General features: G+C 45.7%; 2 protein-coding genes, 1 long non-coding RNA gene and 1 pseudogene across 4 annotated transcripts; 1 reads left to right on the forward strand and 3 right to left on the reverse strand.

Annotated features, from left to right (window-relative positions):
- The first annotated feature begins 743 nt into the window (after nucleotides 1-743).
- On the forward strand, nucleotides 744-3,528 carry LOC136184315 (HHIP-like protein 1). Its single transcript, XM_065971200.1, has 8 exons — nucleotides 744-1,978; nucleotides 2,028-2,171; nucleotides 2,222-2,351; nucleotides 2,401-2,543; nucleotides 2,600-2,681; nucleotides 2,740-2,921; nucleotides 2,976-3,038; nucleotides 3,092-3,528. Exons 1-8 carry the CDS (start codon nucleotides 778-780, stop codon nucleotides 3,424-3,426), a joined length of 2,280 nt encoding a protein of 759 aa, XP_065827272.1. The 5' UTR covers nucleotides 744-777; the 3' UTR covers nucleotides 3,427-3,528.
- Nucleotides 3,529-3,962: 434 nt separating this feature from the next.
- LOC136184304 (uncharacterized) lies at nucleotides 3,963-7,697 on the reverse strand. 2 transcript variants are annotated; one of them, XM_065971178.1, is made up of 5 exons: nucleotides 6,427-7,697; nucleotides 6,308-6,372; nucleotides 4,471-6,244; nucleotides 4,384-4,412; nucleotides 3,963-4,330 (listed from the first exon to the last, which is right to left on the reverse strand). In XM_065971178.1, exons 1-5 carry the CDS (start codon nucleotides 6,546-6,548, stop codon nucleotides 4,029-4,031), a joined length of 2,292 nt encoding a protein of 763 aa, XP_065827250.1. In that variant the 5' UTR covers nucleotides 6,549-7,697; the 3' UTR covers nucleotides 3,963-4,028. The 2 variants fall into 2 exon arrangements, with proteins under 2 accessions (XP_065827250.1, XP_065827261.1); XM_065971189.1 differs by having other exon boundaries at nucleotides 4,471-6,267; nucleotides 6,308-7,697.
- Nucleotides 7,698-8,716: 1,019 nt separating this feature from the next.
- On the reverse strand, nucleotides 8,717-9,677 carry LOC136184324 (uncharacterized). Its single transcript, XR_010669341.1, has 3 exons — nucleotides 9,539-9,677; nucleotides 9,099-9,145; nucleotides 8,717-9,038 (listed from the first exon to the last, which is right to left on the reverse strand). It is a non-coding gene; the product is annotated as an uncharacterized lncRNA (long non-coding RNA).
- Nucleotides 9,678-9,886: 209 nt separating this feature from the next.
- Nucleotides 9,887-14,022, reverse strand: LOC136184476 (UDP-N-acetylglucosamine--peptide N-acetylglucosaminyltransferase 110 kDa subunit-like; annotated as a pseudogene).
- Between the last annotated feature and the right edge of the window lie 152 nt (nucleotides 14,023-14,174).

The raw sequence follows: 14,174 nt of genomic DNA on the forward strand, positions 1-14,174 counted from the left end.
GACGACAGACGCCTGAAATAGGCGTCCGTTTCCAAAGTCGCTTCTTCCAACGTGCTGGCGTAGTCAACGACAGATGCGGAGAGTCGATGAAGACAAAATTTTTCGGCCACGACAAGGAGACCAAGGGACGTGGGTCGAGTCAAAAGATAGTCTTCGCATCGATGACGAAGAACGTCAATTTGAAGACTCCAACTCAACGATAGCAATCTACTGACATTTTCACCTGTGAACAGCGGCGTTAGACACCACCAAACAAAAACGCGTTTTGATCTCCTACTATTGACTTTTGAAACGGGCGAATAGATCTCGAAGAGGAATTCGCGAATTGACGAGGATTTAAATTGGTCCACGTCAATCTGGAGAGGACAGGCGGCGCCGCTCGCTGCGGCGACGGCAATTCTCTTTGCTAGCACTTTGCTCCACATTGACAGAATGCACTTGTGCACGTGGAACGCGTCTCCGCTGCAGCTGATCAACGTCACATCGCTGTAGTTCCACGGAGAGGAAAAATCTAACTCGTGCCTATTCATCTGATAGGAATGATGCATGTGAATCAACCCTAGCTGAGATTTATATAGTAGCCACCTCGTTGATTGGCGCTTGGAAAATGACGTCTTCTCTAGGCGCTAGGACGTAATGAACTAGCACGCGGAACTAAAGAGCCGTGCGACCGGTCGACGACAATCAACGCCTACGATTTGAATGACGACATCGCGATGACGTTGGTACCATTGTCTCCGCGACCCCTGTCCTCAGTCTCTACTCGTTTCGCACAGCATGCGTGGCGACGTCGCAATCACGCTCGTCGCTTTTGTGATCGCCCTCGCTGTCGGTCACCCACAATGCCGCGACTTTTTGCCACCGTTTCGCGTCGCCGCTCCGTTGAATTTTTGCGCGGAACACTCCGATCTCGGATGCTGCACGTCGACGTACGATCAGGCGGCGAAAGCCTTATACGACCGCCACTTTGGCAGTGTGGAGAATTCTCAGTGCAAAGAGATCGCTCGACGTCTTATCTGTGCGACGTGCTCGTCGTGGTCGCAACACCTTTACGATAGACAATCGGTTGCAGGCGTCAGTGAACTCCTGAACCTTTTCCCCGCCATGTGTCCAAGATTCTGTGTGTCGTTTCTGACTAACTGTTCCCGGTATATTCTGGATACTATTCTGCCCGATTTCAACGTGACGAATTACTGTGAGAAATCGCAACTGAGTCGCGACTCGTCCTATTGTTATCCGTTTGATGAGAATGCCATTCAGTCGCAACTTGGCGACGCTGACACGAAAGATTCAAATTGTCTGTGTCTCAAAGCAATTGCTAGAAATTTAAAAAACCCGGTCGCAGCTATTCCCGCGAACGACGGAACGCGTCGACTCTTCATTGTCGAACAGCTAGGCGTCATTAAAATTTTCGACCAGGCGCAAAATCGCATGCTGAAACTACCGTTTCTGAACTTGACGGCGCAAGTCGTCCAGCTGGGATCAAGATCCGACGAACGGGGACTTCTCGGCTTGGCCTTCCATCCTAACTACAAATCAAACGGTCTATTCTACGTCTACTACGTTCTCTGGTTGAGGAAGGCCGGTCGATGGGAGCAAGCCAGTCGAGTAACGGAATTTCGCCGATCGCCGGTCGACGACAACCGTGCAGATATAAAGTCCGAGCACATTATTATGCAAGTTCTACAGCCGAGAGCGAATCACAACGGAGGTCAGCTCATGTTTGGCGACGACGGCTATTTATACGTCTTTCTGGGCGACGGCGGATCGGCCGGAGATCCGTTCGGGAAACACGGTAATGGACAGAATAGGAGCACGCTTCTGGGATCGATACTTCGAATTGACGTCAATTCGAGACCGTATGCTGTGCCGCCTTGCAATCCGTTCGTCGGAGAGCGCGGCGTGCGCGAGGAGATCTACAGCTACGGACTTCGAAATCCGTGGCGATGTTCGTTTGATCGAGGAGACGCCGAAACAGGTACAGGTTAGAATTCAAAACTCTTTTTCTCATTGTTCACATTATTTAGGATACGGTCGGGGTCGTCTCTTTTGCGGAGATGTCGGGCAAAATCAATTCGAGGAGATTGATATTGTGGAAAAGGGTGGCAACTACGGTTGGCGAGGAAAAGAAGGGTTCAGCTGCTACGATAAGAAACTGTGCAACAACATGGGTATGAGACCGAGTTGAATTCACTCGTTCTATTGCAGTTGGATTCCGCAGAAAATGAAAGACTTCCAATACATGCCTATTCTCATTTCGTTGGAAGATCTGTGACAGGCGGCTACGTGTACAGAGGCTGTCAATTTCCGTCATTGCGCGGAAAATACATTTACGGCGACTATCAGAACGGGTGAGAAACACTTAGGTGGTAATGGTACGCTTCATGGCAACTTTTTCAGGCGACTTTTCATGTTGGATGAGAACCAAATTACTGGCAAATGGATGAACAGGAGAATATGCCTGGGAGGCAAGGATCTGTGCCACAGCGGAGTGACCGGAAATTTGGGCTCAAATATTCTGTCGTTTGGAGAGGATGACGCCGGTATTTCTACTACCCTTTTCCCTCCTTTCCAAGCTCACTTTACCTGATAAATCCAGGAGAACTGTACGTGATGGCTGTTTCGAAGTCGAGTCCAGCAAAACCCTTGGGAACAGTATTCCAGATAGTAGACCCTTCAAGGTATGTAAGAAAAACGAGCAAGGATACACAGTGTACTTACGTCAGTCTCACCTATCAGCCGAGCTAGTCCAGACGAGTGTTCAAAGTACAGGTCAGTGCAAGTCGGACTGCAAAATTCACCAGATAAAGATTGTTTGGGGACCGCATCTCCTTCGCTGACTCCGTCATTTCCGACGACTTCATCCCCTTCGCCGACTCCGTCTCCCACGCCGTCGCCGTGCTCAAACGAGGACGGATCTGGTAACTAAAATCATACATGTACTAATTCAAATTCAATTTCTTTGTTCTCCTAAGAATGTCCTTGCCTCCAAAGAGAGCTGCTCGTGCGCGACTACTGCAACAAAAGCTACAGCTATCGTAAGGGAAAAAAACGCTCGAAGGGCGAAAACGTGACTGACCTATTTCCGCAGAAATGCGAGTACTCATTGCACGAACGAAACTCCTGCCGAATAATTCCCGTCTCGTCACGGCGACACTCATCGAGATTTTTTACGGTCTCGACAACTATCGTTCGCGATTGCACAAAGAAATTCAATACTTGATATTGCCCTCGGCGACTCGCTGCCGATGTCCACGCTTCATATCCGCTCGCGACTACATCGTCATGGGTGAAACGGATCCGTACGGACGGCCCGTCGTGTGTGCCGACAGTCTGGCGAAATTGTGGCGAGAGCGCGAATGGCGAAGAAGAATAGCGAGAAATCGGCAGAGTCCCCACTGCCAACACTACTATACTAGAAACTAGTAAAGGAATTTTACCGCTGAAAAAATTCGCGTAGGTTTGCCAAGAATGACCACGCCCTCTGAGGAGTTCGTTTGGTCGTTTTCTGATCGATTCAATTCGAAAGGGTCTGTCTCCGTCAAGCTTAGAGAAGAGCTTTCGCGTTCGCTTTACTTTGAGAGTTTCGAGCTCAAGTCTCGCCACGACGTCGTTTTTGTTCGGTTCTTCGGCTTTTCTGCACATCATGTTTTATGGTTTCTTCTCGGATTCGGATGCACTTGAAACAACTCGAGGAGGAATCTGAGGAGTAGACTGATCGAAAACCGGCTCGAAAACGTCTCGAAAACCATTACGCCGTTAACGTTAACTTAACGCGCGCAGCAACTTTCATGTGGGCGGAGGAGGAGGGGCCCTGTGAGGCCCTGTGAGGCAAGGCGAGGCGAGGCGAGGCGAGGGGCGACTATGCGATACCAGCAAAACGCACAGATATTCAACGCACAGATATTCCAGGTACGCAGTTACGAGACTACTGTATCCTAGAAACAAGACATAATAATTAATTTAAAAACAATTAGCATCGCCATATTTGTAATAATTGACAAGAAGAAAGTGAGCACCCAGAGCGGTTATTTTACATTAACAGGATCACACTTGAAAACTTTTACTATCACGTCACCGTAGCTTTCCTCCTTCAGAGCAAGTATAAGCATCCTTCTTGTGGCTCTTTTGTGATGCTTTCGTGCCCAGGCGTCGAGCATTGCCTGGGCCCGGTCTCGCTTGCTTTCCTTTTCTCCAAAGCCATCCAATTCATGGTCTTCAAAGGTCGGGTCTGGTCCAAGAACCTCCCCAACGCTCCTCCAGTTAGCTCTTATTCTTTGGGCCACAGCGCGTCGTTCTTTTTTGGATACAACCCCGCTAAGATCTAACCCTAGCAACAAATTCAGAATAGCCCTGTTAGAATGACCAAACACTGAGACTTACCGTGAGCCTGATCAACTTCTGATAACATCCTTGTAACAAAAAAGACCGTCAACATCTTAGGATCAACATGAATGTTTCAAATCTGACCTTGGAGCTGCTCCGAGCCACAATTTCATGCAATCAAGCTCATCCTTATTCAGCTGAATCAGACTGCTTCTGTCAGTCCGCAGGGTCCACATCGTCGTTTCCATGGAAAAGCTCTCTTCCTCTTTTTCCATTGGAGCGAAGCTTTTCAACGGAGAAGAACCATCTGGGATTTTCTTCACTTGGCAATAGAACTCCGCCTGCAATCCCGCCATGCCTCGTTGCTTTGCGTCATTCACGTTCTTGATAAGCCACTCGCGCAATTGGCTGCAACGCGAGGAAAGACTGGCCATATGTTCTTCCATCAGTGGCTTCTTTTCATCAACAGAGAAAATTGTAAGACTGACGAAATTTCTGGAGCCTTGGTAGAGAAATTCTGCATTTACGCCATGCGACAATGGAAAAATCAGTCTATTTCTCTTCAACGGCACGTCAGCGGACGATAGGCGATAATCTCGAATGAGACGAGTAGTCAAACGAAAGAAGAGCGCTTCCGGGAAGAACAAAACGTCCTTAGCATAGACAATAAGTGGAAATGAAAATGACGTTTTCTGAATAAACGCTTGGCTGTATTTTGTTTCCTGCGTGAAATCGTCCTGTAGAAAGCAAGGAGCGTAGTAGCCTTTGTCTTCTGATCCTTCTTTCTTTTCTATGAGAACATCAAAATGACAAAGTATGCCTTTTGCGAATGCGTAGTCCCGCTCTTTCACTTCGGCTTGCCTCAGCAAACAATTTACCAATTTACAAGAAAGAAAGCCAGAATACACGGCTACATCCCAATCGTTGTCAACACTGACTGGAAGATCTGATTTTGAATGTGCTGAACCAACAAATGAAGCCAAGAGTTTGAACAGCCAATCAGAATCGTGAAAGACGATTTTCTGAAGCCGAGGAACGTCTGGGAAATAGTAAACCGCACCTACATGAGTTAGATGCAGCAGGGCCTCTTCCAATTCTCTGTCATCGGAAATGTAACATTTCTCTGCGACTTGTTTTACTACCTCGAGCGTTGATACAGAGCGTCCTATGATTTTCGCAAGTTTCCCCATTACGACTTCAAATTTCAGCCAGCGTGCTGGTTGCTCAGCCTGTTTCGTCCAGTAGTCATCCGTCATTGCGTCAACTCGACTTCTAATTTCCTTGGCAGTGGTATCTTCCTTACGTGTGCCGGACGTTTTGTTCTCGACGAGAAAAAATTTCAGTCCCGATGAAGGTCGAACGAAATGACATTGACAGGCTTGCCTTTGAAATAAATCTCTGACATAATCATTGTTTTCTCTAATGAAATCAACGATGGACGTTTCGCCTTTTGCGCATCGAGCTGCGGCTTCTTCGGCTTCCCAGCGGTGAGTTGCAACGCGAAAAATCGCCGGATATTCTACTCCTTCCGCCTCTCCAAGATATGCACCACCCTGCTGCTCTGCTGCAGGATGAGCAATGTGCACGGAAGAAGCCCAATGCTTGAGGAAATCACCGTTTGTCTCCATTCGGCAAAGCTTCTGTGTAATTGCATGAATACTCTCGCCTTCTAATTTTCGGTAAGTGGACTTTGCTTTATCGGTGAGAAGCTTTGCACCATTGAAAACAAGCATATAGACGGAAAGAGCGCCGGGAGGCATCAGAGCCACATGAGACGCCAGAAACGGTTCTTGCCCCCCGAGATCGCAGATCGTCATCAAAGTCACCTTGTTCCCATCACCGAATAAAGCTTCATCGTTTATTATAGCTTGTATTTCGTCAAGGTACTCTTCGGTCAGCTTCTCGCCGTGGCAAGAGCCTGAAAAGAGGATTTAACGCAGGCTAAAGCGCGCTAGACTCAATGTTACAAACAGTTACAAACCTTCTGTGAATTGAGTAGAACCACCAGATGACGGCAGACTGTAAAGAAGTCGCGACTCTCTCTCTCTAACACCACAAGCAACCAACTACATTCTAATTAATTATCTTAAGCAATAATACCGTTTAGTGCCTGCTTCATCCGTACGAGCATTTCCAAAAGTTGTGTTTAGCTTCTCTTTGTACTCTTCACCATCCAATAGCTTCCACTTCCCAGTATCAGTACCGGCATGGGATTTCATCATGGTGATAGCCTTGCTGAGGTCTAGACCACAGGTGCTGGGCTGTTCTTCAAACTTCTGGCCAAAAAGAAGTCGAACAAGACATGTTTTTCCAACTCCGTCCTGCCCGATCACATGAAGACGAACTCGAGCCACTTTCACTAAGCCCTTCTTCAGATGAGAAGCCCTAATTATAATTTTAGGTAGGCCATCTTTATATGGAATTCGTCTTACCGTCTATTCGTGTGTTCCAACGTGAAACAAGACACAAATTAATTTGAGTAGGCAATCTCTATATAGAATTCGTCTTACATGCTATTCGTGTGTTCCAACGTGAAACAAGACACAAATTAATTTGAGTAGGCAATCTCTATATAGAATTCGTCTTACCTCCTATTCGTGTGTTCCAACGTGAAACAAGACACAAATTAATTTGAGTAGGCAATCTCTATATAGAATTCGTCTTACTCGCTATTCGTGTGTTCCAACGTGAAACAAGACACAAATTAATTTGAGTAGGCAATCTCTATATAGAATTCGTCTTACTCGCTATTCGTGTGTTCCAACGTGAAACAAGACACAAATTAATTTGAGTAGGCAATCTCTATATAGAATTCGTCTTACCTCCTATTCGTGTGTTCCAACGTGAAACAAGACACAAATTAATTTGAGTAGGCAATCTCTATATAGAATTCGTCTTACTCGCTATTCGTGTGTTCCAACGTGAAACAAGACACAAATTAATTTGAGTAGGCAATCTCTATATAGAATTCGTCTTACTCGCTATTCGTGTGTTCCAACGTGAAACAAGACACAAATTAATTTGAGTAGGCAATCTCTATATAGAATTCGTCTTACCTCCTATTCGTGTGTTCCAACGTGAAACCAGACACAAATTAATTTGAGTAGGCAATCTCTATATAGAATTCGTCTTACTCGCTATTCGTGTGTTCCAACGTGAAACAAGACACAAATTAATTTGAGTAGGCAATCTCTATATAGAATTCGTCTTACAAGCTATTCGTGTGTTCCAACGTGAAACAAGACACAAATTAATTTGAGTAGGCAATCTCTATATAGAATTCGTCTTACTCGCTATTCGTGTGTTCCAACGTGAAACAAGACACAAATTAATTTGAGTAGGCAATCTCTATATAGAATTCGTCTTACAAGCTATCCGTGTGTTCCAACGTGAAACAAGACACAAATTAATTTGAGTAGGCAATCTCTATATAGAATTCGTCTTACAAGCTATTCGTGTGTTCCAACGTGAAACAAGACACAAATTAATTTGAGTAGGCAATCTCTATATAGAATTCGTCTTACCGTCTATTCGTGTGTTCCAACGTGAAACAAGACACAAATTAATTTGAGTAGGCAATCTCTATATAGAATTCGTCTTACCGTCTATTCGTGTGTTCCAACGTGAAACAAGACACAAATTAATTTGAGTAGGCAATCTCTATATAGAATTCGTCTTACCGTCTATTCGTGTGTTCCAACGTGAAACAAGACACAAATTAATTTGAGTAGGCAATCTCTATATAGAATTCGTCTTACAAGCTATTCGTGTGTTCCAACGTGAAACAAGACACAAATTAATTTGAGTAGGCAATCTCTATATAGAATTCGTCTTACTCGCTATTCGTGTGTTCCAACGTGAAACAAGACACAAATTAATTTGAGTAGGCAATCTCTATATAGAATTCGTCTTACTCGCTATTCGTGTGTTCCAACGTGAAACAAGACACAAATTAATTTGAGTAGGCAATCTCTATATAAAATTCGTCTTACAAGCTATTCGTGTGTTCCAACGTGAAACAAGACACAAATTAATTTGAGTAGGCAATCTCTATATAGAATTCGTCTTACAAGCTATTCGTGTGTTCCAACGTGAAACAAGACACAAATTAATTTGAGTAGGCAATCTCTATATAGAATTCGTCTTACCGTCTATTCGTGTGTTCCAACGTGAAACCAGACACAAATTAATTTCAGTAGGCAATCTCTATATAGAATTCGTCTTACCGTCTATTCGTGTGTTCCAACGTGAAACAAGACACAAATTAATTTGAGTAGGCAATCTCTATATAGAATTCGTCTTACTCGCTATTCGTGTGTTCCAACGTGAAACAAGACACAAATTAATTTGAGTAGGCAATCTCTATATAGAATTCGTCTTACTCGCTATTCGTGTGTTCGAACGTGAAACAAGACACAAATTAATTTGAGTAGGCAATCTCTATATAGAATTCGTCTTACCGTCTATTCGTGTGTTCCAACGTGAAACAAGACACAAATTAATTTGAGTAGGCAATCTCTATATAGAATTCGTCTTACCTCCTATTCGTGTGTTCCAACGTGAAACAAGACACAAATTAATTTGAGTAGGCAATCTCTATATAGAATTCGTCTTACGCGCTATTCGTGTGTTCCAACGTGAAACAAGACACAAATTAATTTGAGTAGGCGATCTTCATGTACAGCAAGGGCCAGCGTTACCTCGGTTTGTCTCTTTATTTAAAAAGTAAGTCACAAATCTTAGCGCGCAACTTTACAATCATGCAGCCTTACCCATCCATTTTTCAAATTAATTAGAGTGCGCAACTTTGGCAGGAAAACTGCAAATTTAATTTTTTCTGTAAGTATTTTATCACAGAAACGATTCAGAGTAAGTAATTTTAATGATCAGCGGAAGAATTCCAGTAATTTGCTTGCAACTACAGCTAGGCAAGAACCGAGGCCCAAAATCTATCCGGAAGCTTTTATGCAGTCCTCTTTGCATCCATGCCAAATTAAAACTTCAAGTTGCATCCGCGGAGTGCATTACGTCAACAAAGATGGCGCCATACCCCAACGGATAGACATGCGATACCGGTATTACTACTTTGTAGTACTGTAACGCCTTTGTTATCGCTTGCCATAAGGGACGAGACGTCAGTAAGATCAGGTGACAGCAAAGTTGATTTGTTCATGTATTGTACAGTATTAAGAAATAGTAACTAAGAGCCTACCGTATGCGAAATCAGCGCCCTCAGTCTTTGTTCGTGTCGCCGTCCTCCAGCTCAAGAGAATTGAACCCCACGTAAGGACCCCACGTAAGGAAACGCAAGCAAACAATATGTAAATATGTAACTACGGACGCATGCTCGACCGTACGCAAGCATACGCAAGCTTACGCAAGCAGCACTTACGCAAGCAGGGTTGCACTGAAGTGCGCTAAGAACAGGTCCCTGGTAAAATTGACACATAAAACGCACTGGCCAATTTTTCTGTTGCGACATTTCGCCGAGCTTCTGACTTTACCTGAGTCTGTATGGCCGGGTGTTTTGTTCTCAGGGCGCTCTTCTCTAGTATCCGTGTTCAAACGCAAATTGGTAATTGTATTAATTAAGAAGGCAAAGAGATTCCGGCAGTCATTCGAAAGGCATCTTCAGGGAGAAAAGGGAAAGTCAATATTAGTGGGTTCTCCGATTCTTTATGTACAAAAAACATTCACACGATGTGGTCAGGAGGAAGACCGCTCGCGTGTCGGTGCCACATCTTCAGCAGCAATTCTTCGAGATCGTGCGTGAACGTTTTGACGTTGAATAGCGGTGACGTCACTCTCGCTTTTCGCACTTTCGCCTTGAGTGCTTCGAGCCTGCACATAGACAAAATCGGGTTACCCGGGCAACAACGCACGCGCATTACAAAACCCCGCGTAACTTACTTTTCGCGATCCAAGCCATATTCGCACGCTATGTCCTCGTAGTCGCGCGCCGACTTGGCGATGAGCTGAGGAAAGCCGAGAGCGGTCAGCTGAGACGCAGCGACGCGCGACGCCAGAGTCTGCTCCGGCAACGTAACCATAGGAGTGCCCGCCCACAAAACATCCATCGCTACAAAAGAGAGAGAAAAATGTATATACTCATATATTTCTATTTATTTACCTGTTGTGTGCCCATTGCAAAGAGGCGTATCTAAACACATTTCGGCTAATTTTCCGCGACGCACGTGCTCTTCCTTCGGCGCGACAGCCGAAAAGACGACGCGATTCGCGTCAACGCCTGGCGCAGCGACCGTCGCCAGCACATTTGCCTCGCCGGCGGCGGGAAATCGGAGGAGCCACAGGACGCTATGGGGCACGCGTTTCAATATATTAATCCACATTTCCATCGTCGCCGGATTGATCTTGTAGAGCTGATTGAAATTGCAATAGACGATCGCCTCGTCGGGCAGGCCGTAATGCGCGCGCGTCGTCAACGGATGAAAGGGAACGCGATCTTCGCCGCTGAGCATGCGCGCCGTCAAACCTAAATTGACTCCCGTCGCCGCCGGCGGAACGACGCCGACCGACGACGTCACTTCGATACGGGGGACGCCGTTCGACGACGAGGCGGCGACGGCGGAAGATGTAGAGGCGACCCAGTGCTTCATTTTCGCTTCCGTGACGTCTTCGCCGGAGTCCTCTTGGAGCAGATGCGGAAACATGTTCGCGTGATCGCCGATGAAGAACGTTCGCGGCATGTAGGCGAGTTTTTCGGAGTACTGCTCGCAAAGTTCGATTGGTGACGTCACTCGATCCGTGATGATGTAGTCCATGAAGGGAGCGCCGCTTGTGCCTGGATATCCAAGCCACATGACCTGAGAAAAAATCAGAAAATCATAAATTGAATTATAAATCAATTAGATGATACAGCAGTCACATAATAAAACTTATAAAGGGGCCTGCCTCTCTCTATTGATTCATAGTGCTATCTTATTTTCACAAATGAACTACAGTAATCTTATATAAGGGAGCCCGCCCTACATTGATTTACTACTCCTCCCTTCTACCTGAAGTGGGCATGGCTTCAGAGCAAATATTTTCATTTCTTGCACCCTTCGTGTATCCGTTCAGATTGATGAGAACGTGGATGCCATGAGCGTGAACGAGATCTGCAGCCTTGCCTGCATTTGGCTCCTGCAAAAAAGATAATCATTTTATTCAAATACGATTATTATTATTAGTAGTAGTATACCTGAGAAAGATCAATGAAGTGATTCACTTCCTTCACATTGGACCGAAATTGAGAGCCGTCGCTAGGCGACAATGCGTAGCAGAAAACCTTGCACACAAATTTCACTACTACGTGTATAAAATCTGCGTTTTTCTTTTCTTTACCTCCACGCGACATCGATTGTGACTAGACGGCACACTCTGCATCAAATGAGACGTCGGATGATTACAGAAGTCTGACGACATGTATCCGATTCTCTGACGGCCTCCGGACGCTTTCAAATCGACGGGATACCTATGCGGATTCTTGTAGAAAATCTTGACCTAAGAGAAAGACACGTAGAAGGCATTTTTCTATGCCGTTCACTCCGGCAGACCTTGTCCAAGGAGAGCGAGGCGTGGCGCGACGCAATGGCTTTGCGCACGGCGTGAGAGAGCGGATAGAGCATGCTGTAATGAGGATGCACGGAGGGAAGACGATTCTTGCGCAACTGATGGCTTATAATGGCACCAATTTGCCTCATTCGATTATCATAATCACTCCAATCGCAAATAATCTAAAAGAAACAATTCAAAAATTAAAATTAAAATAATTGCATCCCTTATACCTGAAGACAGTGAGCGAGATTGCAAAATGCGTCCGGAAAATCGGGTTTCAACTTCAAAGCCATCTTTTGCCTCCGGGATGTTTCCAGAATCCTTCAAATGAACGCATTAGAAGAAGAGAAATCCCCATCTGAACGTCGTCTTGCCTTGTGCAGAGAAGCGAGATTGCTGTGAGCGTCGGCGAACGCCGGATTGATTTGTATGGCTCTCGTGTAGCACTGCAAGGCCCCATTCAAGTCCTGCATCTCTTTCAGCAGATTTCCCATGTTGCTGTAGGCGTCCGCAAAACCGGGCGCAATCCTAAAACAAAAATGAAGACAAACCCCACGTTTTCATATATTTTTTCAACGTGATAGCAGCGTAGATAGCGGCGTCTCTGTAGTGAGGCCGAGTTGAATTCACTCGCTCTATAGCAGTTGGATTTCGCAGAAAACGAAAGACTTCCAATACATGCCTATTCTCATTTCGTCGGAAGATCTGTGACGGGCGGCTACGTGTACAGAGGCTGTCAATTTCCTTCGTTGCGCGGAAAATACATTTACGGCGACTATCAGAACGGGTGAGACACGCGTTCAGTCGGTTGGTGGTAATGGTTCGTTTCATGGCAACTTTTTCAGGCGACTTTTCATGTCGGAAGAGAACCACATCACTGGCAAATGGACGAACAAGAGAATATGCCTGGAAGGCAAGGATCTGTGCCACAGCGGAGTGACCGGAAATTTGAGCTCAAATATTCTGTCGTTTGGAGAGGATGACGCCGGTATTTCTACTACCCCTTTCCCTCCTTTCTAAGCCCACTTTACCTGATAATCCAGGAGAACTGTACGTGATGGCTGTTTCAAAGTCGAGTCCAGCAAAACCATTCGGAACAGTATTCCAGATAGTAGACCCTTCAAGGTATGTAAGAAAAACGCGCAAGGATACACAGTGTACTTACGTCACCTATCAGCCGAGCTAGTCCAGACGAGTGTTCAAAGTACAGGTCAGTGCAAGTCGGACTGCAAAATTCACCAGATAAAGATTGTTTGGGGACCGCATCTCCTTCGCCGACTCCGTCTCCCACGCCGTCGCCGTGCTCAAACGATGACGGACCTGGTAACTAAAATCATACATGTACTAATTCAATTTTAATTTATTTGTTCTCCTAAGAATGTCCTTGCCTCCAAAGAGAGTTGCTCGTGCGCGACTACTGCAACAAAAGCTACAGCTATCGTAAGGGGAAAAAAAACGCTCGAAGGGCGAAAACGTGACTGACCTATTTCCGCAGAAATGCGAGTACTCATTGCACGAACGAAACTCCTGCCGAATAATTCCCGTCTCGTCACGGCGACACTCATCGAGATTTTTTACGGTCTCGACAACTATCGTTCGCGATTGCACAAAGAAATTCAATACTTGATATTGCCCTCGGCGACTCGCTGCCGATGTCCACGCTTCATATCCGCTCGCGACTACATCGTCATGGGTGAAACGGATCCGTACGGACGGCCCGTCGTGTGTGCCGACAGTCTGGCGAAATTGTGGCGAGAGCGCGAATGGCGAAGAAGGATAGCGAGAAATCGGCAGAATCCCCAATGTCAACACTACTATACTACAAACTAGTAAAGGAATTTTACGGGTTAAGAATGACCACGCCCTCTGAGGCGTTCGTTTGATCGTTGTCTGGTCGACTCAATTCGAACGGATCTGTCTTCGTCGAGCTCAAACAACGGCTTCCGCGTTCGCTCGAAGCGACCTGAGATGCGCATTTTACTCTTGGAGATGTCGAGGCGATATTTCGGGCTCAAGTCTCGCCACGACGTCGTTTTCATTCGATTCTCTGCACATTGTGTTGTACAGTTTCTCCGCTTGAAACGAACGACTCCAGGAGTCCAGGAAGAATCTGAGGAGTCGAACGAACGAAAACACGAGTTCAACGTTAGCGCGCGTGACTTTCATGTAGGCGTGCCTCTTAAATTTCGCTGTTTTCGCACTTCTCCTTCTCTAATTTCGCGTCTTGCTGTTAGAACATTAGACAACTACGAGATAAAATACAAAATGCTCAAATAGATTTTTGACAACCT

The sequence above is a fragment of the Oscarella lobularis genome, chromosome 1 (assembly GCF_947507565.1).
Source record: "Oscarella lobularis chromosome 1, ooOscLobu1.1, whole genome shotgun sequence".
Taxonomy (NCBI): Eukaryota; Metazoa; Porifera; class Homoscleromorpha; order Homosclerophorida; family Oscarellidae; genus Oscarella; species Oscarella lobularis.